Consider the following 27,487-nt stretch of genomic DNA (forward strand, 5'->3'; position numbering starts at 1 on the left):
AGTTATTTACCTGGACTTCCTGCCAGTAATAATATTTTCTCCGGAAGGCTGACAACACAAAGCTGCTGCTTCACAATTAGCAGCGTTGTCAGTTTGCCATGCTATCTCCTTCAGTAAGCTTTTGGCATATTTATAATAAAGTGTTTTTTAGGCAACCCCATTCTAATTAATAATATTGTTATTATTAATAAACAGGATTTATATAGCGTCAACATATTACACAGCACTGTACATTTATAAGGGGTTGCAAATAAAAGAAAAATACAGACAGTGACACAGGAGGAGGAGAGGACCCTGCCCCGAAGAGCTCACAATCTAGGAGGTTGGGGAATTAACGCACAATAGGAGGGGAAATATGGAATGGTGGGAAGTAGTGATGGTTTAGGAGATAGAATAAGACGGGTAGATGAGGTTGATGCGTTGGGTTTTGAGGGCTCTTTCAAATGAGCAGAAAGTAGGAGCAAGCCGAATAGGACGGGGAAGACCATTCCAGAGAGTCGGGGCAGCTCTAGAAAAGTCTTGGAGCCGTGCATGTGATGAGGTTATAAATGAGGAGGTCATTAGTAGGTGATTGGAGGAGCGGAGAGAGCGGCTGGGGGGTATTTTTCTATTAAGTCAGAAAGGTAAGTGGGACAAGAACTGTGGAGGGATTTGAAGGCAAAGCACAGGATCTTGAATTTGATTCTCAGGTGAAATGGAAGCCAATGAAGGGAACTACAAAGGGATGCCAAATGAAGGAGCATCCATGGCAGGGCGATAATACCGTTGCTATTTTAAAGGAGCAGAGTGGTGTGGTGGGGTCAGCATTGCCTGGCCGTAACCAAGGCATCAAGATGGATACGTCAATAAGCATTTTGCTTGTGTCTGCCATAGAAAATAAATAGTTGGGTGATGTAGGGGGGGTGGGGTGGGGGTTTGGGGTAATTTTTGATCACCAACCAATATTGGGGCTACCATTGCTGCCTTTTTTAAAAAGCAAACTTATTGGAACTTTTGCTTTTTAAATTGCTGACCTATAATTCTACTGATCTTTGTCCTCACCCTTTATTAAAACAGAAAGAAAGCAAGTAGAATTTTTAAATGAAAATGTAAGCAATAACAACAACCTTTATGTGTTTATCCTATAAACAAAGTTTTCATGTTTTCAAATCCCTGTGCACACTGCCTTCACTTTCTATATGGGTAGGAGAGACAGATGCCACACTCAACATGGCGGCTTCACGTTGCCATGGACTCACAGGAAGCCGAGCCTGTGATTGGTCACTCGGCGCAGACGTCGTGACGTCGGGAGTGGAACCCGGAAGGGCTCAGGAAGAAGTTATCAGCTGTCAGGGGGTGTCCCCTCTCCTGGGCTGGAATCATGCGCTTGGCACACTTCCTGCTCTCTCAGCGCCTTCAGCAAGTGGCAGCTGTCGGCTGCTGTTTGAGCTCCGCTCGCTGCAGTCAGGGTAGGCTGCTGGCACGTTATATGCCCTCACATCAAGCCAGGCTGTCCTTCAGGCAGGTCAGCTCTACCATGGAGGACATTCTCAGCAAATGTGTGCCCCCTTTGCCACCCTATGAGACCAAAGACAAGACCCCACCTCCTCATGAGTCGCAGAGCTTGCACTTCATGCAGCATTACAGGAGCCTGGATAAGAGTCACAGGGCAGCCCTGCTGGGGGAGCTGGCATCTGGCTATGGGGTAGATCATGCCCAGGTGGCAGAGCTCAGCGGCAAGCTGGTGCAGGATCAGCAGAAGAGAGACCTGGGCACCGTGCTGCAGGTGGAGGATCGCCTCAGGTACTACCTCACCCCCCAGTACAAAGTCCTCTTCTACCAAATCAGCAAGCTGCAGGGGGGCGTCAAATTCCTGGTGGACCTGAGAGCCGATATTATAGAAAGCATGGCGACCAAGCTGGCCGACGGCCCTCAGATCAGGGTAAGAGCTCATAATCTGCATTGGTGATGGTGGATAATAGAAAGAGCTGTGTGAATACCTCAAAAAAAGGGGGAAAACCTCAGCCAGTTTCTGGGTCCTGTTAAAGAGATTTCCCTTTACTTCCGGTCTTGCAAACACAACAGGAAGTGAGCGTAAGTCCCTAAAGAAGCCAAAACCTCTTCAATATTTGTCCCTGGAATTGTCCCCAGTAAAAGATTTCACCTGTGCTGACTTTCTGGTGACAACATCCCGTCCATTCCTAGATTGTAAGCTTTTCAGGGCAGGGTCCTCTCCTCCTCCTGTGTCACTGTCTGTATCTGTCTGTCATTTGCAACTCCTATTTATTGTACAGCACTGCGTAATATGCTGTAAATCCTGTTTAATAATAATCCTTTATTATTATAATATTTTGCATGAGATCTCAGAAGTGAGATCTCTGATCCTAGACCAGCCTTGGTGTGGATTTCACCCCCTAAAAAGGAGCTTAAAGCGTAGCTTAACCGAGAGTTTTCACTTTACATAAAATATAAAGTAAAAATTCTGTTTTTTTTTGTAAGTGCAACACCCTTTTTTTTAAATGAACGGGAGCACAAAGCCTCCTGGTATACCAACATCACGCATCCCGGGAGGCTCTTAGCTGCCCCTTCTGTGCAAACCCCGAGCATCTCGGGCATGTGCAGAAAGAGCCCTTTCGTTAAAAAGAAAAAAAAATTGCCGATCTCACGCATGAGCAGTTTTTTTTTCCATCTACATCACTGGATCTCGCGCCTGGGTCAGGTGATGTAGGAAGAAGAGCTGAGCGGCGCCAGGAGGCCCGGCCTGAAGACGGATTCCTGGACAACTGGGGCCCCGATGGAATAGACCTCCGGAACGATCGACTGCTCTGCGGGATCGAAGGTAAGTGGATTTCTTTTGTTTTGAGGACTTTTGTTAAAGAGTTTAAAGTGTTTGTTAAAGAGTTTAGTTCCTCTTTAAAGAGACCGCATTACTGGTCCTGTTCAGGAAGATGTGGTTGGTTGTCGTGTAACATTATAACGCTGGCAGCAGTTATAATGCAGGAAAAGTACAGGGACAGCAAATATATGAATAAAGGTCTATAAAAACTTGTCCATTGCCATTGCAAAACCATGGCCATTAATATGGTGTCTCCCAACTTCGGCCTCTAGTCTTCTTGGAAGACTTCCCACCAGATTTTGGAGTGTGGCTGTCGAAATTTTGTCCCACTGAGGCAAAAAAGCTTTGTGAAATAAGGTCAATGAGAAGATCTAACTCAATATCGGGGTTCCTATTCATCCAAAAGGGGTTCAGTAGCGTTGAGATCGGGGCTTTGTGTAGGACTTGTGAGGTCCCACACACCAAACCCAAATAAATCATGGAGTTGGCTTTGTACCCAGGGGCGCAGTCATGGAAAGGACTTCACCAAACTCTTACCACAAGGTTGAAAACTCAGAATTGTATTAATAATGGGGCTCCAGAACACTCAAACCCAAGCATTTAGAATGCTGTCCACATTTTTGGCATATAGAGGATGGTCAGGTGGCTGCATAGTTTAGGTAATAAAGTAGGTGCATTGGTAAGCTTGATGCATGCTTTTGATCATGTAGTAGATGTAACAGTCAAGTAATCATATAGTAGGTGTAATGGTCGTGTATAGCTTTGGTCATGTCGGAGGTGTAATGGTCAGGTGATCAGACAGTTTTGGCCATATAGTAGGTAAATGGTTAAGGTGCCCACATGGTTTTGGTTATGTACTAGGTGTAATGGTCAAGTGGGTACATTTTGTTTTGGTCATACTACAGTTTTATTGGCCCGGTGACTGCACAATTTTGGTCATAAAAGCTGTAATGGTCAGGGAACTGCAAAGTTTTGGGCATAGAGTAGGCGTAATGGTCAGCTCATCATATAGTTTTGGCCATACGCTAGGTATAATGGTTAGGTGACTGCATTGTTTTGGCCATAAAGTAGGTGTAATGGTCGGGACGGGAAGGTGGATGGGTGCATATAGTATACAGTTGACGCTGTCCAGAGTGCTGATCTTGTGTTTCTGCACCAATGTATGGTGGCTATAATTTAATGCATAAAGTATGGTTAACGGCTGAAGAAAAATGTAAAAATGGATTTCTTGCCCCTCCATTTATCTCAAATAGAGCTGGTCAGGAGATGAAGAAAAATTTACTCTTATACAAATCACATGCTAATTGTACTAACTTAAAACTGAGCCAATCACACACTACACTTGAGGGGTGCAATTTGCATCTGATTTGCATAAATGTGTCATATTCTGCATCTTCCTGACTATCTTGACTCTCCCACCTCTTCCAGTCCTTTGCCCCAAGCTGGGTATCTCCAATATAAGTCTAAATGTACAATGTCCTATATAAGTCAAATGTCTCTCCCTATGCTCGTCCGCGTTGGAAAGATTCACCCTCACTGAGCCAGGACAGGAAATCTGTCTGAGACACAGATGGCAATGAAAACCTGAATAACGTTCCCAAAAAAGGCCAAATTTTTAAATTGAAATTAGCAGGAGTTCCAATTTAAGTTGCAGGGCACCGTACTAACGTTCCTCATTCTCCGATCTACCCAGAGCAGTTTGCTTTTGCCGAAAGGCCGCTGACATCTCCGGCGGTAAAACAAATTTTCCAGTCAACAAGGAGAAATATGTATATATAGAAGTCTTTAATTATCCCAATTATAATCAGTTGTGCATTGCGTTCCTGCTGTGACATATTTCATGTGCATTTTAAACAGTCATTGCATGGAGGCCGCTGTAAATGGTCCATTAACGGGCGTTTTAACCTGTTTGGTCACCGTGGGACGCTTTTTGTAATGTTCACCTTCGTGTGAGCTGCACTTCATAACTCAGTAGGTTGTGGTATTTTTAATAGACGTTTAATCTTTATAATAGAAAAAGCCCTCTGCAAAGGTTTCAAAGAGAAATAATGCTGAAGTTACGGGAGTGCAGAAAAAGTTGTGTAAGGTAAAACACATGAGTGCGCTTATGTGTGTGACCCTGCTAAAGCTTCATTAGATAAATGAGTAATTTTGACAGTCACTGTAGACCAAGCATGCCTGTGTTTTCTGTTTTTTAGGGGCTTTCCGTCCAGTTTAAAGCTTATGCTAACCCTAAGGGGCTTAAGGTATATATATACTCAAGTATAAACCATGATTTTTTTGACCTATAAATAAAAGTAATCTGAGATTATATTTGAGCTAGTGGCATGTTTTGGAACTGCACTTGTCTCTGTTTGACAGATCAGAGTTGTCCAAGACCACAGTTTTTTTATAGTGGAAACATCTTCTTGTACTGTGGTCAACAACCATACGCAAAACGATAATTTAAAGGCAAATGACCCATCATAACAAACTCAAAAAGTACAAACTTCCTTATCATGTAAATCAGGAGTGGGGGGGGGGTATATAAATGTATTCCTATTATAAAAAATGTTTTGAAAAGAACACCATGGACACATTTATTCACCTTTATTTTACAGGTAGTCCCTGGGTTAAGGATATTCGACATACAGACGACTCCTAGATATGAATGGGGTTCCCTCGTGTGCAGGAGGGAGCCTTTTAGGGGGGGTTTGCATGACTTGCAGAGGAAATCTTTTGCTAAACACAGCTTAGACTGCTTCTGCAAGGTCTTGTAACTCTTTAATGACCAAGACAAACTACACGGTTGTTTCAAAGCACAGCTTGCTTCAGAAGTTAATGAATGTCTAGGCTCCATAAAGTTTTTTTTTTTTTTTTTTTTTTTTTCTTTGCTTTAATTGTGATTAGCTCACAGTGAGGATTTTTATACAGTAACTGACACCACAGTACCTAATATTATGTTGAGACAAACATCTGTTCTAATTGCATTTATTAAAATAATGTACCTGTTCCAACTTATATACAAATTCAACTTAAGAACAAACCTACAGTAACCCGGGGACTACCTGTATTAGCTTTGCTGTTGATAACTCTTATGAATGTTAGCAGTAACTGCTGCATGTTGTGCCTTAATCTAAAGCTACGTACACACTTCCAATTATTATCGTCGGAAAACGAACGACGAACGTTCCTGCACGATATACACGAACGATCGTATAGCACCGATCCTGCACATAGAGGTAACGACACGATCGTTCGTAGATATTGTACATGCAATATTGTACACAAGTGAACGGACGTTCGTTCATCACGCATGCTCTGAACATGGACGATCAACGAACGACCGTACACACGAACGATGTTCAACGATCGTCGTCCAATCCGATCCGCCGGTCCGGTCGTTCGTTTCCAACAACTTTCCTCGTTCGTCGGCGTCGTTGGTTACTTTTTTAGGAACGATTTTTTGCCCAATCGATCGTTCGTCGTTCGATTGGAACGATAAAAATTGGAAGTGTGTACGCACCTTTATACTCGAGTCATTGTAGTTTTCCAAAATTAGGTACAGATATTCCTCACTTAACAACCAGGTTTCGTTCCAATGACTTGGTCATTAAGCCAATTGGTCATTAAGCAAGAAGCATAGAATAGTGCCAGTCTCAGTGACAAGTTCAATGACAGTCTGAAGACTCAGATTGGTGAGGATCGCTACTCAGAAAGGAAGATGAAGCTGAAAAGTAAAAGAGGAGATGCAGTGTGGCTATACACAGTACATTTTACTCGTTGGAGAACTGGTCATCAGTGCGAGCGGTCACTAAACAGGTAAGTAATTAAATGAGGAATACCTGTACATCGGTTTATTTTCAGATTGGTTTAAATTTGAGTATATAAGTATTTAGAGTGGGGAAAAGCAATTGCTATTTACTTTTTCTTGTTCCCACGGTCCATGTAGTTTTTTTTTTTTCTGCATTTTGGTACTACTAATACCCTGCAGTTTCCAAAGGTGGCTGCATGGCATTTCTCAGGGATGATTTCTTCATGGTGACAATCAACTACATAACGTGCTTCGGTATAGCAACTTGTAGATCACGTTATGAAATATGTGTGCTGCAGTCTGGGTGACATTCACTCCTATGAATGGAAGCAATGGAAAATCAAGAGACCAAACGTAGGACACTGCTACTCGTTACCACAAATTAAAATCTGAGAATAGATCAAAGTTCACCCCCCTCCCTCCATGAGCTTTGAACTATGTCAGCAGCATAGGTTGCAGCTCCTGCCCTTGTGCAATCTCTTTTTTTTTTTTTTTTTTTTGCTACATGTCTTCTGCTAACCCCCGGCCTAGCCTTGCAAAGGAATGTGAATAAATAGGTACACTTTATGATGAATGTGTGTTCTTCTTTGCTGGGTTGCTAAAAGTACAGAATATATTTCCAAATCCTCACATTTGCTACTTCTGCTGATGCTGCAATTTCAAACTTCTGAGGACATCACAGCCTGGATTTTCAAATTTATTGCTTCACATAGATCCACCCACAGAATATCACTGGAAAGAATTGGGTTTGGGTGGACAAAGAAACTCAAAAAATGCAAACATTGATGGACTACTAACTGTTTGACAGTCCATTGCTTTACTTCTGCTGTAAAGGTGTTTATTTTCCACTCTGAAAGCTGTAGAGGTCAAGTGTACAAAAATGAATAACTTTTCTTTTATGTGGTTGCTGCCAATGTGAATCCAGGGCTGGCTTATGTTTTTTCAGGGATTCCAAAATTAAGATAATCCAAACTCCACTCGACTACTCTACTGCCACCACCTTGATATTTTTTTGCTGTCCCCATGCAGCAGATCTTAGATTGGGAGAGGAAGAAGCACAATAGTAGGAGGAGTGAAGAAAGAATCTATGAATTTGTCATAAGTCCATCAAATTCAACCACTAGGGAAATAAACATATCCCGGATATAAAACCCTATAAAACATAGTTCATCAGAGGAAGGCAAAAAAAACCCTGGTACAATTTGCTCCAACGGGAAAAATTCCTTCCTGATTCCATAAAGCAATCGGATGTTCCCTGGATCAACAGTCTCTGATATTTTTACTTATTTTGCAATCTATAATAGTTGCTGAAACTACTTCCTGAGAGAGCTGATTCTACATTTTCACAGACCTTACAGTGAAGAATCCCTTCCTTAACCAGAGCTTAAACTTCTTTTCCTCCAGTGAATAGTTGGGAAGAGAGTTCTCTATATGGGCCATTTATATACTTATACATGGTGATCATATCCCCTCTTATACGTCTCTTCTCAAGGAAGAATAGATTCAATTCAGCTAATCTCTCCTCCATTCCTTTTATTAGTTTAGTTGCCATTCTCTGCACTCTCTCCAGTTTCACAATGTCCTTTTTGTGAGCTGGTGCCCAAAACTGAACTGCATATTTCAGATGTGGTCTGACCAATACTTTGTACAGGGAATTGAACCGATAGAAATAAAGTTCAGTGACTACTGCTTCTATTACTTGCCCGAATGCAATGGTGGCCAGTATTCTTGACATAAGGTGCCTGAAGTGCCGCCCCGTGGCTTTACCAAGGGTTCATTTAACAGGTTCCTTCCCTTGCCTGGCAAGTGCCTAGATAAGGCTGTCAAATAAGTGCCAACAGGTAACCCGTGGCCCCAGACTGCAGGTTGGGCGCCAGGGCCAACACAGCCATGCCAGTTTTGAGTAGCTGGAAACCAGTTTTCTGTAAAATCTTTAGTCCTTGTCACATCTCCTTTGTTCACATATTTCATTCAGCCGCTCAGTTCTGAAAATAACTATACAAGAACAAGCATTCAAAAGCAAAAAAAAAAAAGCTTTCTGTCCAAAAAGCTATTTGTAGATCTTTTTTTCATCTGAAATTTTTTTATTTCCCCGTCCCATGTTTACTTCTCCAATGGCTTGAAAACGCAAAGGCTTTTTTTAGAGCCCAGATAGGTAATGAGAAATCTAAATTAAATTTATATAGACGTACCAACATACAGTTTGCTGCGTATGAAAATTTCTATTGAAATGCTTTTTATTTATTGGTACAATGCAAGGACTTGTTTGGCGTACGCTGAGTATTTGCCACTGTACTCTCATAATCTCTATCCTTAATTGTTCTCAGTCCATTCACATGCACGGAATGCTTTTTGCTTTCTCTTATCTGTTTCCAGACTGTAGCTCCTTGATTTGAAAGGGGCCGGGGTACACATACAATTAAATCTATGTCTGACTTAATTGAATCTGGGGAAACTGAGTCTGAAAAGCATTTTACGAAGGCTTTGAGAGCAAGTCTTAAACCAATGTCGTTATTATTGGTGTTTCCCTTTTTTGGACAGGGCTGAGTTTGGAAGTCCCAGTGACATAACTTATGCCAAATCTTCTGATCCTCAATAACTTTATCAAAACTTCTGATCCTGCAGTGTTCTTCCCAGCCCCTTTTAGCTAGGTGCACATCCCCGCACTTTTCAGTAATTACCCGGCTGTTTTTGAGTGGTTATTGAAAAGTTGTGTCAATACAGGGACTGCCACCCACCTACAATTTCTTCCCACTCAGCTTAAAACGTTTTTTGGGTTGAACACGGCACTCCCTAACTGATCATTAAGGGTATAGAGTTTATAACGTACATCACAGCATTCACAGTGCAGTGGCCTGGAGAATATAACGTGCTACACAGGACAAAGTATGGCACCTTCAGTGGTGCCATACAACTAGCTAATGACTTTTGGGAAATCCATTACAGCTTTGCTGGATCACCCAGCTTCACTGATGAAAGTGCATCCTCTCCAGCCTTGCAGGGCTTTATTAAATCAGGCCCAGTGTACAGTAAAAGCTGCATGAAGTCCGATAAAGGCTGCATCATGTCCAGGGTGCATCCAGCATTACCTACCGTATTTTTCGGACCATTAGACGCTCCGGACTATAAGACGCACCAGGTTTTCCGCACGGGAAAACAAGAAAAAAAAAAATTCTTTGATTTCCCCTGAGATCCAGCGTGCGGCACTTGTGCCCGCCCATGAAGGCGGCGCCGATCGGCATTCATCAAATCAATCGGCACTGCCTTCATGGGCGGGCACAAGTGCCGCACGCTGGAACACAGGGGAACACAGAGGAGGAACACAGACATTGGCTGCTATCTGCCTCTGTCTGTGTTCCTCCTCTGTGTTTCCCTGAGATCCAGCGTGTGGCACTTGTGCCCGCCCATGAAGGCGGCGCCGATCGGCATTCATGAAATCAATCGGCGCTGCCTTCGTGGGCGGGCACAAGTGCCGCACGCTGGAACACAGGGGAACACAGAGGAGGAACACAGACATTGGCTGCTATCTGCCTCTGTCTGTGTTCCTCCTCTGTGTTTCCCTGAGATCCAGCGTGTGGCACTTGTGCCCGCCCATGAAGGCGGCGCCGATCGGCATTCATGAAATCAATCGGCGCCGCCTTCGTGGGCGGGCACAAGTGCCGCATGCTGGGACACAGGAACACAGAGGAGGACACTGGCTGCGGGGACCGGCGGGGATACAGGTAAGTAAAAAAATATGCATTCGGACCATAAGACGCACCCTGATTTTCCCCCCACTTTAGGGGGAAAAAAAGTGCGTCTTATGGTCCGAAAAATACGGTAGTCATTTCCATGTAGCCAGTCCCTGGTCTGCCTTTTTTTCTTCATTGGCTTTCAATCATGGAGGCTCAGCAGCACATGTAGGTATTACCTAGAGCAGGCTGTATGAAAATGCAGTCTAGAAACTCCTCCAGACATCCACTTATCATTTTGATAAGTTGTTATTCCCCCCAGGAATTTTTTAAATCTAGGTGGGAAGAAACTGTAGGTGGGTGGCGGCCCCTATATTGTGACCTGTCAAAAACAGCCGGGTGGTTACTGAAAAATGCCAGGCGGTGCGCCTGACTATAAGCGGCTGGGGAGAACACTGTAATTTCACCCAGGAGCCACCCTACTGCTTGCATTGGGGCTCAGTGGCATTGAGAGAAATACAGAGCAGTGTTCTCCCCAGCCCCTTTTAGCTGGGCGCACCACCTGACGCTTTTCAGGAACCTGGCTGTGTTTGAGTCACCATACTGGGGCCCCCTTTAAATTCTTGGTTGAACACTGACAGAGGCAGGGTGCTGTGATGTTTTCACATAGCTTTGTGCAGCATCCTGCCAGCCCCTCCTACAAACCATCATTTGCCTTTATTGTATAGAGAAGCAGAAGTTTATAGATGCTGCTGTTTCTAAAATAAGGTGAAAATGAAAAAAAAAACAAAAAACATGCCAATCGAACATTAAAGCTTTCAAAACTGCAACAAATTCACTTTAAGATGTGTAAAACGCAGTATACAGTTTTAAAATAAAAAATCTGGATTTCTGCTGGGCTGACCTTTTTGATTTCTATTGAAGCTTTTCTGTGTCTCCAGGAGATGAACGGGGTTCTGAGAAGCATGCTTTCAGAGTGGTTCTCGGTAGGATTCCTCCACCTGGAGAGAATTACATGGCAGTCACCTTGTGAGGTCCTGCAGAAGATCAGCGAGTAAGTGCTCTGCCTGAAGATGATTATTTTAGGCTTCTGAAATTCATTTCTTTTTATTGTTTCTTATTTTGTATCATATAGTGAGAAAATGTCAATTTCTTACTGCTGGCTATATTCTTATTCCAGAGATTTCTCCTCACATACTATATGTCAAAGGGGACTTGGTATCGCAAGGGCTTTTCTCAGTGTGGACACCACAACAAAAACCAGACAGGTTACGTTCTTCTCACTTTCTGTCTGCTAGAATGTGGACAGTAAATTAGAGGAAAGCACCCTGTGTCCCAGGATATCCGTAAAACCCAACAGGAGGGTCTTAACCCTTCCCCACTTTACTGAAAATTAATAGAAAAAAAATTCTATAGTTTCGAATAATAGGGTAAAACCACTGCCAAATCATTTTTTTGCTGGCTCAATTTCATTAGGGAGATTTCACTTCCTGTCCTGGAAGGACATCAGAACAGGTGTGCCGGTTGGTTTCCTCACCTTCTGTTTTGGTGACTATATCCTCTTACTTCTTTTTTTGGTGACAACTATGAGTTCCCTTCACTTTTTTTTGTGGATACAGCAGGGGAGCCCCTTTAAGACCTCTAAATGGTACCAGTGTCCCCAATTTGGAGACATCTCTTCATTTCCCGTTTGACATGTTTCAGGCAGAACCAGAGATTGCCTCTAATTCCCTCCTATGTGATTGTCCTTGCAGGTACGAGGCGGTGCATCCGGTTAGGAACTGGACTGATATGAAGCGTAGAGTTGGACCATACAGGAGGTGCTTCACCTTTACCCACAGCTCAATGCCTGGAGAGCCTCTCATTGTGTTACATGTAGCTCTTATGCAACATATTACAGGCAATATCCAGGTAAGCTCACACAACCCACAGAAGGTTTAGCCAACATATATATTTAACGTGTATCAACCCTTACAGGAATTTTTGTTATTTGGTAACTTTTGGCCTAATAAATATACCATTGAAAGCATTTTCTTATATCTGTTCAATATTTGCTAATAATACTTTATGATCCTGCCAGGAATCTTGTGAGCTGGTAACTCTGCTCCCTTATCAGTAACTTTATTCTCAGAGTTCTCCTCACAGTTGTAGAAGAGAAGATGCTGCCATCTGAGGTCTGGTAAGCTGCCATGTCTTACATTGTGTTCTTAGGTTTAGATACAAGAATAAAATGTATTTAAACCCATGAACAAAAATGTAACCCAGGTCCAAAGTCCGGCCCGGGGGCCAATTGCAGCCCGTGTTTGGATTTTTATAGGCCCGCAGCCTCTGTCATAAAATTAATAATATGCGGCCCACCAACACCGCTGACTGCTATTTTATATTTCACTAGAGTTCATCAACCCCCTTGCAATTTTCAGCCCACTACTCGGTGGGTATAATCGACAGGGACGGGAGTCCCCATGTGTGCACAGGGAATCTTCTACGTCATTACAGTGGGCATGTGCTGTGCGGGACCTGCACGGACCACGCCCACTCTGATTCCAAGAACGTTCTTTGCACGCACTCCGCACGGACACCGGACTCCGTGCACAGGGAACCTCTCACGTCACCGTGGTGGGCGTGTGCTGTGCTAGACCCACGCAGACCCCCACACATTTTCACCTCACAGACTCTGGCCCTCTTTGCAAAAAGTTTAGACACCTCTGATGTAATCTATTGTAGCTTGCCAGCCCCAGTAACACACTTCTTGCAGTAGGTTTGCAACACTAACTCACTGCATTCTATGAATGGAGGAGGGGAAAACAGGAAATGTACTACAGAACACCTCACCTTCCTTGTACACTTTGAAGTGTATTTATAGTTGACGTTATAACCACCACCACCCGCTCCCAGCATGTGCATGCAGGTACACTGACCTAAAGCATTTTGGGTTTTGTGATATTGACATCTCGGGAGACTTCAGGATATATACCGGATATATTCTATCATGAGCATCTTCTTTCTTTTCATGGTTACGATCTTCGGCCATCTTGATTGGCCTGGCCAGGATGACATGTCAGCCATTGCAACCACTAGGGAATCTGGCATGGGCTGGGAACCAATGCTGAGCTGCAGAGCTCAGCAAACTTTTACAGATGAGAATCATGGTGGGTAAAAATGCTTGTTGCAGAAGGAACATTGCTTGTCTCTTTCTGCAATAAAGCCCGTTCTGATTCCAAAATTTGTAAAGTGGTTCTTTAGTTACACTTTATTCTAGGGGTTAGCTGTGAAAATCTTGATGTGACAGCCGGCTGCTTAATCCAAGATGGAGTCGTGGAGGAAAATAACACTTGAATACTTTTGTTGCAAGTAAGTCTTCTGAAGTTCATACACTGGTAAGTATGTGTTAGCAGGGGCTGCTGACTTGAGTTTTGGATATCCAGGAAGAGTCAGCAATTTGCACATAAGCTCTAATTTACTCAGAGGTTAGCACACTGGTCTTTGCAGCTCTAGGTCCCAGGTTTGAATCTCGGCCAGGACACTATCTGCATGGAGTTTGCAGGTTCTCTTCGTGTTTGCGTGGGTTTTTTCCTAATACTCTGGTTTCCTCCCACATTCCAAAAGCATGCAGTTAGGAAAATTGACCTTTGACTGTATTAAAGACATATGAATATGGTAGGGGCATTAGGTTTCGGGCCCCTTTGAGGGACAGCTATTGACATGACTATGGACTATCAGAGTTTCCCTTTTCTCAGCCATTCAGCACTAGAGGTGAATGGGGACAAGTCTCCCCATTTAAGTCTAGTGCTGAATGGCTGAGAAACCTCAGTTAACTGGAAACTACACTTATCTGGAATCGGCCATTCCCCGTGGGTTCCGGATAACCGAGGTTCTACTATAATTGCTTTAAAGAGCTTAGATAGCCTCCTGCTTGTGCTTGCACCTACGTGCATGGACATGGGTGATGAGAGCTTTGAGCGGCCAACTTTCCCGTTATCACATTAGATTTGTATCACCTGATAGAAAGTCTTCTTTAACCATTGATATCACTGTCTTGATGACTAACCATCATCCTTTATGTGTCACACATGAGCTTCAATGCGGTTTTCATATATAAACCTCACTATCAAAATAATATGGAAAGTGTTCCCGCCACAAAAGTGTTAATTTCATCACATTGAAATATCAATGGGAATTCATTTTCTTTAAAATTTCTTTCTTCTCTATGAAGAAAGAAAAAAAAAACGGTTAGCTAGTCTAACAAAGGAGTTTAATTGTCTAAAAAATGAATTGTCGGCTCACACTGCAATTATACCAGCGGGGTACCCATGGATAGCAAATGCCACTCCAGCCTCTGATTTTAAAAAGGACTCGCTGGAAATAATAATAAGAAAAAGGCTAATTCATTGAGCTAAACGTCAGACATCCTGGAAGTTGGAGCAAGTCAGTCCTTAGCGTGCTGTGCGGTCCCCGCTGTGCAGATTGGACCTGCAAAACTATTAAATGACTCGTGTGTCGAATTAGAATGCAAGTTGTGACCTTTTAGGATTTGCAGAGATCAGAACAGGAAAACTTTGTGATTATGACTTGTTTCTGACAAAGCGAGTTAAAATAATGATAGGAGCAGTTTGGGACACTACTGTAATCATTTCAGACATAATCTGTGGAAACTTTTTTTGTTGTACAGATGTTCTGCCAATTAATTATTTAGGTACTGAAGGCATTGTAGAGACACAAGGTTTGTAGAAAATGTACGTATTTAAAAGCAAGGACATTTGATTGGATTCACCTGAAGTTGAACTCCGGGCCTTTTTTCTAAATTATCTCTTAATTGTGTTTTGGCAAGTTGTGTGACCCAGAAGTTTCCTCTACTACAGTTAGGAAATACAAATTGGTCACTGACTTGCTCCTGCCTGCAATTAGCCAATAGAACAGAAGCACACCAGTCAGGTTATCGCTTTCTCCTCCAATATGAATGGTTAAATTGTTGTCTGACAGAGCAGATCAAACCAGTAGAGTTCTGATTTCTCAGTTGTTCATCCACTTTTTTTAGCGAAATTAAAGTTCTACTTTAATGTCTGATCAAGCAGGTAAATTGTGCAGAAAGGGAAAGGTGATGTCCCTTCAATTATCCCTCTTACCTGCCTGATGTGCATGAGCTGCTCAGCTTTGATTGCCAGGATAAACAGCAATCCTGGCTTACTCTGCTCTTGCCAGGAATGAATGAATAAATGAATGCAGGAGGCACAGGAATTTTGTCATTCTAGCCAGTAAAGATGGGAAAGGATCCTATTTAGGAAGAGAAGGAGGGAGCCCTATGATGGAATGGGGGATAGGTGTCCATCATGGGTTTTTCTTTTGCTTTAATGTCAAGGGGTTTTATCTAATTTGAAAAGAAAAAGTTTGCAGGATCAGTGTCCTCCCCAGCCCCTTTTAGCCGGGGGCACCACCCGGCACTTTTCAGGAACCACTCGGCTGTTTTTGGGTGGTTACTGAGTTGGGTCATGATACAGGTGATACCCCCACCTACAATTTCTTCCCATCCAGCCTAAATGTTTTTCTGGGTTTAGCACTGAGGATGTTGAAGTTTTCAAAGAGAATCTATTAGATTTTTTGGAGGAGATCTTTCACACTCACAATTCGTTATGCCCTTTTGTTTCTCCTTTCTCTAGGCAATTGTGAAAGAGATCGCCCCATCAGAAACCGAAGATAGCAACAAGATCAAGTCTGCTATATTCTACTCTATCAGCTCCACACAGCAAGGTCTGCAGGGCGTGGAACTCGGCAACTACCTCATCAAGCGGGTTGTAAAGGAGTTACAGGTTGGTAGAACAGTCACAATCTTGATATTATCCTTGTCTGTATAGTAGACATATGCTGGGATGGTACTAGTACTGGAAACTACAAACCCACTCACACTGAATTCCCAATGCAATTCAACAGCAGAGTGATTGTAAGCAGCAATTGGTGAAAACAAATGTTTGTAAAAATTGATCAAAACTGACAACTGAGCGGTTACTGATTTAGGAAATCGTAAGATTGGTTTAGCATTCAGTTGCCAATGGGTTTCCTTGGAATTGACATTTTAGGTTTTAACCCCCCGTAGCGGTATTCCCGAGTGTGGCTCAGGGTGGATTTTACCTGCAAATAGCGGTAATCCCAAGTTACACTCGGGGTAGCTTTAAACTAAAAAAAAAACCTACTTACCTTGCTCTGTTGTTGTCCCCCATCGTCCTGTCGGTATCTGCAGGTCCTGGGGACACGTCCTTCCTCCTCGATCTCCAGCTGGCAAATGCAGCAACGATCTCGGGGGATTCCCGGTGACTTCGGTGCATACATCGGTTCAGGCGGGCGGATCGAGGGGAAATTCAAATAATTTTGTATTGGATTCAAAACAAAATAGCTGTATTGAGTCCAATACAAAGAAATAATCATATATTATATATATATATATATATATATATATATATATATATATATATATATATATATATATTACACATGCTACTGTACACTTACATTACAGGTTTATTTTTTTATTTTTTTTTTACAGATTTTTGTTATTTAAAATTTATCATTAAATGTATTAAATATCGGTGAGTTATGCCTAAGAATTATAGCCTACAATGAAAAATACATTACCATGCAAAAAATTCTACCGCTTTTTGCAAGAAAATTTGCACAAAATTAGACCGATAGGGAGGTTAAAGTTTACTTATTATTATATTTGTATAGACCGAGATAATTTGGGACTTTTTGGGCACTTTATATTAACTACTTAATGTATGGTATGATACCATCAAAACTAACTATCAAAACTCAAACATAAGTTTTGATTGAATAATGAAGATATTTATGTTTGTAAATTGTAGATCTCAATTGGCTTCTGATAAAGTGGACTTTGTCTGCAAAACGCGTTTGTTTTAAATTATTTTAATTGGATCAGACGGAGAAATAAAAATTTGTGATTTTAACATAATAATTGAATTGATAAATAAAAAGTCTTTTCATACAATCATATGACAATTTATTTCAAATCACATAAAAACATATTTTCGTTTATCCCTATATTTAAAATTGACCAACTGATCTGATTAACAATGCTTCCGGGTAAATGGACTTTATCTTATTATACACAAAAGGCAAAGTCAGGTTAAATCATTCTGAGGAAAATATTAGGTAAACCACAATTAGCCCTGTTAGAACCCAAAAGTGATATTTGTAAGGAAAGAAAAAACTTATATCTATTTAATACCAAATCTGAGGGGGTATGTGGTTTTTCTCTTTTTTTTGGAGAACAGGATTACCCCTGCATAATCCTCCTCCTGGATTGTCTTTTTTTATGTAATTTTTTTGATGAAGATTTTTCAATTATTTTACCAAATACAAACATAAAACATAGAACGTAGTTACCAAAAAGAAAAAGAGAAACATAAATAACAATAGACATCCATCTATCATTATGTAAACCAATTAGGAGCATGGCTGGAAACGTTCCAGGTCCACCAATTATTCCAGTTGTTGTTGTGATGTTGTATGTTATATCACCTACATCAAATAGTTTTTAGCGTTTATACCATAAAGTCTAGCAGGAGACCCATTGGTACTGGTCAAATGACCCGACCCCTGTATCATATATAAATAAATGTACCATAAGGTGCAGTATGTAAACTCATACGCTAGGATTAAAAAGCCAACCCATATTCAAAGAACTTTTTTAGATTCAAACATAGTATTGTATGTGCTCCTAAAATTACCCCAGCCCCACCTTCTTATAGAGGAAATATATGGATTCAAAGCCTTTAAGTAAAAGGTCCAAACACCCTAACAAGGGAAGTATAAAAAAAATATACGAACGACTTAGAAAGAGCAAGAAAGAAGCCTGGTGGTGAAGAGGAGGAGGGTTGCACAGACACATAACATATGAGAGAATGTATGATGTGTTGAAAAAAACAGTTTAACCTCTACGCTCTATTTCAGTGGCCGCGAACCTTTTCGGTCCAACGGACCACTAAAATTATCGGCTCCAGACCACGCATGTGGAGGGAGAAACCTCCCCCATAGTGACATCATGATGCTAGAACCCCGCCCACTCTCCCATTGCAGATCTAAGCCTGCGATGGGGGAGTGGGCAAGTTGTGTTAAGGAACACAACCCGCCCACTTTCCTGAGCCAGTAATCTGTACAGGGGACATGGTCTGCGGCTCTGACCGGTGAGGTCCCCAGTAGGGTCCTTCTCCTGACCCTTTTTGGGGCTGCACTGGCCAGAGCCGCGGGCCATCAAAATTTTTCACCAGTTGGCGACCGCCGCTCTATTTTATAACGGGTGATGTTGGTCCCACATGGAACAAATCTCTTGGTGTTTTTCCAGCCGGTTATGTATTCGGACCATCAATAAAAACATCTGTCTAATATCTTGTATTTTATTATGTAAATCAGATTCTGAAGGAGGTGTCGCTAACTTCCATTTTAAAGTAATCTAACATCGTGCTGCAGTCAGCACATGGACAGCCAGTTTGGATTGCATTTTATATACATTTCTATATTCTTTTTTTTCTTCATCCCTCACTAGCATCTCCCTCGGATGTGATTTGAAATAAATTGTCTTATTTTTATGAAAAAAGTGTTTAATTCTATTGCTAGTAAGTATCGGAAAAATCCCCATACCTAAAAATATTTTGTACCTAAAAGTCTCCTTAACGAGAATCTGTCACCTGCTTGTCTATCCTATTGTGTTATCAAAGTTAGGTTAAAAAAAGGTAAAAAGTTGAGTTTTTGTCCAGCTTTTTATGTACAAAATACATTTTAGCTTGTGTGCAGAAAACAGGGAAAATGTGCTGACTTGTAGCTCATTCAGTACCTCCGGATAAAATGACCTCATTCAGTACCTCCGGATAAAATGACCTCATTCAGTACCTCCGGATAAAATGACCTCATTCAGTATTCAGTACCTCCGGATAAAATGACCTCATTCAGTACCTCCGGATAAAATGACCTCATTCAGTACCTCCGGATAAAATGACCTCATTCAGTACCTCAAGATAAAATGACCCATCCACCTCGGGTTCTCTAAAGCAGCAGTGGTCTGAGGCTCTAGCCAGTAGTGCGCCCTCTAGCGGGGGCAGGAGAAGGACCCTGCTTAGGGGCATACCGGCCATAGCTGCAGACTATGACTCCCATCACAGGCTCAGACCTTTAATGAGAGAGTGGGTGGGTTCTGGCATCATGACGTCACCCTGGAGGAAGTGTCTAACCCTTTGGGTGACACGTGGCTCTCCGCACATGCACGGTCCGGAGTCCATGAAATTAGTGGTCTGTGACGTCCAAAAGGTTGGCGACCACTGCTCCAAAAGGTCTGGGGCTTCCAGAAAGTAAGAGCCTATTCCCTACCCATGTGCACTTGTTTATGTCTGATCAACCAATCAACAGGCCCAACCATCATCATATGGGCGGTAAGTGTCTGTCATCCCTCTAGGCTTCATCATTGGAACTTACGGAGACAGGACTCCTGCAGCATTAAAGCATAAATTGTTAACTATACCTGGGAGACACGGTCAATATGCCTTGAATGAACAGAGGACATTGTGTCTTTAAATTACAGCAAAGCTTGTGTAGCAAGTAATGTAGGCGATGTTTTTTTTTTTTTTTTTTTTCTCAACAAAAATGGAACTTTTCTTTAAAGCTCATATCAGTAGCTCCAGTGTGGTTCAACAAATAACTCCATCCTGCAGCACAATTAAAGCCATTAAACTCGGTTCCTGATGTGTTAACCTATTGCCACGGCTTTCATTCCCGTCTGCTTCTCTATTGACGTCTAAACGCGTACAGCCCATTCCGGCAGACATGGACTGTGCAACGGTTATTACCGCCACTACAAACAGGATTTTGAACTCCGCTACAGGAATTAGCCGAGACTATTGGTAATTCTTCCCTTGCCTGTTTTGCCCAATTACAGTACACATGGAAGGCATGTGTAATCTCCTCTCCATTATTCGGCATACAGAATGCTTCTATTTGTTTCCCAGAAACACATTTCCCAGTACATTTGTGGTCTGTTGTTAACAAAATGAGCCATTTCTTGCAGGAGGCTTATATTGATGCTGCATAATTCCCGCTATTCTGCTGTGCATTAGCGCTACGCAGTGTGTGACAATAATGTATTGCAGAGGGAACTCAGCCTACAACTGAAATATTTTTTATTACACCCATATTTAGAGGGATTCTATTCTCCATCAGATGAAAACATTTCAGGCTTAACCCTTTCACAGCAGGAGCAATTTTGTCATTTTTGGCTTCAAGATTACCTCCAACCCCCATCAGGATATGATTTCTGAAAAAAGAGCTAGAGCAGAGAAGAAGTAGAATATAAATGTGGTGCATCTTGGTAGTGTTTTGTTTTAATTTTTTTTTTTTTTTGTATATGATAAAATCCATCAAAATAGAATTATGTAGATTGATTCTTTTAAGCAGCACGGTGGCACAGTGGTTAGCACTCTGGCCTTTGCAGCACTGGGTCCCAGGTTCAAATCCCGGCCAAGACGCTATCTGCATGGAGTTTGCAGGTTCTCCCTGTGTTAGTGCGGGTTTCCTCCGTGCACACAGGTTACCTCACACATTCCAAAAAACATGCAGTTATGTTAATGGCTTCCCCCTAAAATTGACTTTGGACTGTAATAATGGCATATGACTATGGTAGGGACGTTAGATTGTGAGCTCCTGTAAAAGACAGCTAGTGACATGACTATAAACTTTGTAAAGCGCTGCGTAATACGTTGGCACTATATAAATACTGTGTAATAATAATTATAATAATAAGTGGCAATATATGAAATGCAGGCACCTGTGCAAGAGCTTCCTGGCTGGTGCAGCAGATACGCATTAGAAAGAATCTATTAAATATTCATTTGTGTCCTTTTGAAAGACTTCTCAATGACTCCTTGTATAGGTAACCAGAAAAATAAAATCTGCTCTCTCATCGGATAACTGGCCACTAAATAGAACAGTCGATGCTGTGTGTGAATGCAGGGTGAAACAATCTTTATGTAAGAGGTGCTGAGTTTTCAAGAAATATTTTTCGCCGAACAATAAACCTCTTCACGGTCTTTTCTATAATTCTTTCTTTTGTGATAGTGGAACAAAAGACGAAGATGGAGAATTTCACAAAGGCTTGATAATCCATAGAATGTTAACCCCTTGCAACCGGGAAATCGCCTTTTCAGCTGCATCCATCATATCAATAAGGCTGTATTCAGTGTTTACCACACCTGGGCGCCTACTGACCATAGCTAGGCACCCGGCAATGATTTCAAGCAAAACAGGCATTTGCAAATGTCTGTTCAGGCACTTTAGGGCGTTTTTAATTCCTTCTGCTGTCTGTCAAATAAAGGAAAATAAATTGACTTACTTGGTCCAATGTATCCTGTTTTTTGGCAAGCATTTGCTAGTCTGAACATATCCTAACTGTTCCTAATTCTTTCTGATACCTTTTTAGAAAATGTAGAAAGTTGTTACAAGCTTGGATAAGGAGCAGATTCATTTTAAATTCCATCTCCAGGTAGGTATAACAGACACGAATTTGTGCAGCCATGCTTTCATTATTTTATTAATTGATTCCTTGTTTTTTTTCACAAGCAATGTACCAGAATATCAATTGATATCAGCCTCTTGCAGTCCTTGTACAGCAAGTCTTAGATTAGGATAAGAAAAAGCAGTGCAAAGAGTTTGTTGGCACTAATGCAGTATTCAACGCAGACTTTTTTTAAGCTGGGTGGTAACAAATTGTAGGCGGGTGGTGGTCCTTGTATTGCAACCCAACTCCTCAGTAACCACACAAAAACAGCTAGGTGGTTACTGAAAAGTGCTGGGTGGTGCACCTGTATAAAAGAGACTGGGGAGAACGCTGCTTGCTTCTAGTTTCAATGTCCAATACTAAACTTGGGGAAGGGCAAGACTTGCAAGTTTTCAATGGACTGTAGCAGAGAAAAGTTCAGATAATATTGTGGTGTGCAGCTGAACTTTATACATCTCAGGACTGGGACAAATGTATGTTAGCTGTTCAGTTAGCACTTAGCCTGGAGCCCAGTCCAGTTTTTTTGCATTGCTTAGGCCCAAGTATTGTAAATGCTTTAACAGGTGTTCAATTCTCACTAATCAATGAGCAAAACAAGAGATGGAAAGAAGATAACAAGGTTTTGTCACAGTATCTCAGTCAATGGCCAGGTTGCAGCCCTAATGTGACACTGGTGCCTTTCACAAGAACAGTAGACACCAACATATACATCTATGCAAAGATCACTGAAAAAAGATCTGCATGCTGTTTCTTGGTTATAACTTGTCTTAGATAACCCTGAGAACATGCTGCACATATATGCCAGGTAAAAAGGGCCTGCCCACCATATAAACCTATACAGCCAGACTGAGTTAATTGGTTGGGAGTGCATATTGTATATATTACATTTACCATTATGTTACCTAGGTGGTGTGTGTGTGTTTTTTTTTTCTTCGATTCCGGTCCTGTCCACTTTGAATGTTTGACCATCCTAATTTATTTCTGTGTTTCAGCTATTCATCTTACTTTCTCCATATGAAATAAACATTCAGTAGGAATAAAATACTAAGGCACAAAGCATATTCACACCCAGGATCTCTACACAAAGATTTTACCAATAGAGCCCCTGACATATAGAAGAGACCTTTTGAGTCTTTAACAATCCAAACCTTCATATAACCCCTTGCCCACAAAGCATTCTACTGCCCCTACAATTTAGAGATTAACAAATGGAGCAACATGGAGACAAAAGGACAGACGTATAAGTAGTAATAAAGTAAGAGATTCTTAAAGCAGAACTAAGCCCTGCCAACTTACCTGTCCATGTTTCAACGTCGGGCCACCATCTTCCTTCTATACAACCTCTTCCGGATGAAATTCGGCCATCTTCATTGAGTGTGCTGGCATGACATAACTGTACATAATCACGGCACATGAAAGGGAACTGTGATTCCCGGGTTTCCCTGACAAAGCTAACTGCGCATGCACACCTCAGACTTTTGCCAGAACCCTGGAGTAATCAGGTAAGGTAAGTTTCATTATTGCAGAAGGGACATGCCCTGTTCCTTTCTGCAGTAATAACCTGCCTGATTATACAAAGTTAAAAGTCGAACTTAATTCCCACTTTAAAGGGCTGGTTTTATGCAGGTATGTCCAGGTACCTAAACTTGCATTGAAAAAAAAAAGTTGGCAGTTTTACAAATGTACCAATTTCTTATTAAAGCTCCTGGACAAATCTCAAAACTCCTTTCCACATTTTCCAAACAAGTCTTTTTAAAGAAAAAGGGTATTAGTTCAACAGATGGAACATTTGAAAGTAAATGCGGTTTCTTATCTGCAAGGGGTTAACATTCAATGGATTATCAAGGCTTTCTGACAATCCTGTCTTCATCTTTTGTTCCATTTTCACAATACAGTGAATTAAAGAAAAAATTGTGAAGAGGTTTATTTTTAGATAAGAAATATTACTTTGAGAAATTCATCACCTCTCACGGTAAGGTTGTTTCACCCCATATTCACACATGGCATCGGCTGTTCAATTTTGTGACCGGTTATCCGATGAGCGTGTGGATTTTTTTTATTTTTCTACCCCTAAATGTAGTCATTGATAAGCCTTCCAAAGAGCACAAAACCATCTTTGCTTGATTCTTTCTAATGCTTATCTCGCTCACACAGGAAATATATATAATATTTCTTTAATCTGCTCTTTATTTTCAATGTGTTGTCTTTTTTATTCCTGTTCTCAAAGTAGATATCACTTTGTTTTACCCACTTAGTACTGAACCGTTCACGTCATGCTTTGTCCCCAAGGAGCTTACATTTTAATGTCTTAAACTTGAGGGTCTGTCCTTGATAAAGGAGGTTGATGGATTTCCCAATATTCCACATTTCTTCTCCATGCAGTTGGAGCAGTTGCTTTTACCTTCTTGCATTCCACACATACAATGGATCACTGGATATGCTTGTGTTCAATTATATCCCTATCTTAAATATTCAAGGCTGCTGTACTTTTCTGACAACTCCCTATGTACAATTCACACGTGTTTCTGTGTATTGTTACCAAGCATTGGCTGTCTTATTCAATTTGCTGAAGTTATTAAAACTAAACTCCGGGCAGAAACTGTTTACTACCTTCTTTGCATCTGCCCCCTATTTCTCCTCATTAGAAGTGCTGCCCCTTAATTCAGTGTTTTATTTTATATCTCCTTGTTATATCCCCAGATCTGTACAACTCCTGTTGTACGTCCGTGCTCTTAGTGCTGCAAGTCTCATTTACCCAATACTTTGGTCAGATCCTTGCATTCCTCTTCTCCTAGCCATTTATAAAAAGGATAGCCCCAGGCTTCTTACTTGAATGGCCCGGAAATGGAGGCATGATCTTGGCGGTCGGAGCATGGGAGCTGTAGTACTAGTGGCTGGGAAATTCAGTGGGAACTGTACTAATTTGGGAATCTAACTTGTCCATGGTAAATCCGAAAATGCTGCCTCCTAAATTGTGCTTGATGCAGCATTTTCTGTTTGACCACTCCAGCTGAATCTTTATTATTAATAATAATAATAATAATAATAGTATATATATGGCTCCAAAATAATATACAGCGCTGTACAATCAATAGGGGTTGCAAATGACAGACAGATACAGACACTTACACAGGAGGAGGACCCTGCCCAGAACAGCTTACAATCTAAGAGATTAATGAAAGGTTTGCTTGAAAGAAGGCCATGACATGGGAAACCACAGAGCATGGTGAGAGTCCCAACATAACTGATCACCTAGTGGCACTCTTCATTCAATTTAGCTGGTAACTCAATCACATATAGACATTGTTGGCTCAGTGGTTCGTGCACTTGTTTTTAAAACGCTTGGGACCCAGGTGCAAATCTCGTCCAGGACTCCATTTGCCCAGAATGTGCAGTATCCTCCCTAGTCATTTTTTTAAGCTGGGTGGGAAGAAGCTGTAAGCGGGTGGAAACCCTGTATTGTGACCCAACTCTTCAGTAACCACCCAAAAATGGCTGGGGGGTTACTGAAAAGTGCCAGGTGAAGCACCTTGGTAAAAGGGGCTGGGGAGAACTGTGGCATTTGTATATTCTCCCAATGTTTGCATGGGTGTCTCCTCCCAATTCCTCCCACTTTCCAAAATCCTGCAGTTAGGTTAATTTGCTTCTCTAAAATTGGCCTCGGACTGAATTAATGACATATGACTATGGTAAAGAAATTAGAATGTGCCCTTCTCTGAGGGACAGTTAGCGGCATGACACAAAGTGCTGCGTAATATGCCACTGCTTTTCAAAAAAATGTTGAAAAATTTGCAAGCATGTATTCATACACATTTGTTTTAATTTTTAATGCAATTTCTGAAAAATGTATGGTTCTGCCTTAAAATATACAAATGTGTTTCTGTAGACAGAGCAGCTTGCTTTCCCATTCCTTTTCTCCAATGAAAACTTTAGAAAAGAAAACTAGAACTCCACTTGTGGTTGCTCTAAAAAAAAGAATAATGAATATATATTACTTCAGGTTCATCTTCTTTAAAAATTACCCTTTTATTTATTTTTTTAAGTGAAACTAAACCTGCATTATTCACCTGTTCTCGTTCCTTTGCAGGGCTCCTCCATCTTCTTTCTTTGCATCCTCCTTGCAATCTATGGCCATCCTTATTAGCCTGTGTGGAAGTTCATTTGTTTCCAGCACGTGTAGAGGAAACCATCAATGCCACGTATAATGTCAACCAAAGCTGTGAATGTGCAGCTTAGCTTTTTTGCAAGAAACCCAATGAAATCAGGCAGGTAGGAGGGAATATTGCAGAAGGGACATTGCCTGTCTGTTGCTGCAAAAATGACCGGCTTGACCAAAAGTGGAACTTTAGTTCCAAGTTCCAACCATAATAAACAAAATAAATATTAGGTTGCTATATACTCCCATTAATAGGCTTCCCCATCTTCAGAATACATATCATATTTTATTATTTCCACTTTTTGATCTCTGAATCCACACGCTTGGCGGTGTCAGTTACAGCTATTTCAGCACCATGGACAGCCGCCAATTTGTGTTGTCAATGAAACAGTTAAAGCTTTTTTTTTCTTCTTCTGTTCTCCAGAAGTAAAAAAGTAATCTAGCACTGACATTTGCAGTTGTCAGCGCCACTAGAACATCAAAGGACTGCTTCTACTGTCATTTCTTTGTGGTCTCAAGAAGTTATTTAGTGCTTGTGTGATTTTTTTTTTTTTTTTTTTGTTCAGTAACTGTCTTGGATCGGCAGAAGGCTTTTGTGGCATCGTTGCCTTTTTTATTTTAATCTAGCAGAGAGGACAGAAGGTTTTCAAGACCATACTAGGTCCTGGAAAATAAGGCTTTAAATACCGTGGAACAATGTCTATCTCTGGCTAACAGCTGTGTTACATTAACAGATGTGACAGGCTCTGGAAGGCCCCTTGAAGCTGATGAGTTTCCAGGTGAGATAAATGGAAGAGCCGGGGGTGATTGACGTTTACTCGAGCAGACGGCCTCACAAGTGGCAACAAGACTTCAAAACGAAGCTTTATTTTTACACACCATTGTTGGTGTGTGCAATCATGTAAATTTGAAGGTTGTGTTGTATCCTGGTGAGTTTGTACAATACCAAGGTCAATGAATGTCACCCCCATTGCTGTTACTGGAATTTTAACCATATCCCTTTTCCCATGGGGAAAGCACAAATGAGGAAATCTTAAGCAGGCTAGATTTATTCCTAGCCTGAGCCTCGTCTTATGTTGTCAATCAAAGGACAGCCTTTTTTTTTTTTTTAAGCTGAGCTCCAAAAAGCTGATAATGTATTTTTAAAAGGTTTTCCGTGTACAACCCAGAAATATTTTTAAGCTGGGTGGGAAGAACTTGTAGGAGGGTGGTGGCCCCTGTATTGCGACCCAACTCTTCAGTAACTACCTGGGTGGTTACGGAAATGTTCCGGATGCTGCACCCAGCTATAAAGGGCTGGGGAGAACACTGGCTTATTTGGGAATTGTTTCACTTGATGGTAAGTAGATCATAATTCTGTTCAGACTGCCTGGTGGTCCAGAGACCAACCAAGAAAGCACAGCCATATCCTTGATTTCCTCTGTAGTATTAGTAGTACAGCTTGGTAAGAAAAACACCCCCATAATGCTGCTTGGATAATGACATAACGGAAACACACTGA

The 27,487-nt window shown here is 41.5% G+C and overlaps 1 protein-coding gene across 1 annotated transcript in view; it reads left to right on the forward strand.

Moving 5' to 3' along the window:
- Positions 1-1,306: 1,306 nt before the first annotated feature.
- MLYCD (malonyl-CoA decarboxylase) overlaps positions 1,307-27,487 on the forward strand; it is a 38,231-nt gene continuing 12,050 nt past the window's right edge. Inside the window, exons 1-4 of the mRNA XM_072422507.1 lie at positions 1,307-1,921; positions 11,221-11,333; positions 12,034-12,190; positions 15,934-16,083. Coding sequence (XP_072278608.1) covers positions 1,361-1,921; positions 11,221-11,333; positions 12,034-12,190; positions 15,934-16,083 — 981 coding nt within the window. The 5' untranslated portion in view covers positions 1,307-1,360. The remainder of the gene's footprint in view (positions 1,922-11,220; positions 11,334-12,033; positions 12,191-15,933; positions 16,084-27,487) is intronic.

This window comes from Pyxicephalus adspersus, chromosome 9, assembly GCF_032062135.1.
Source record: "Pyxicephalus adspersus chromosome 9, UCB_Pads_2.0, whole genome shotgun sequence".
In the NCBI taxonomy this organism is placed as follows: Eukaryota; Metazoa; Chordata; class Amphibia; order Anura; family Pyxicephalidae; genus Pyxicephalus; species Pyxicephalus adspersus.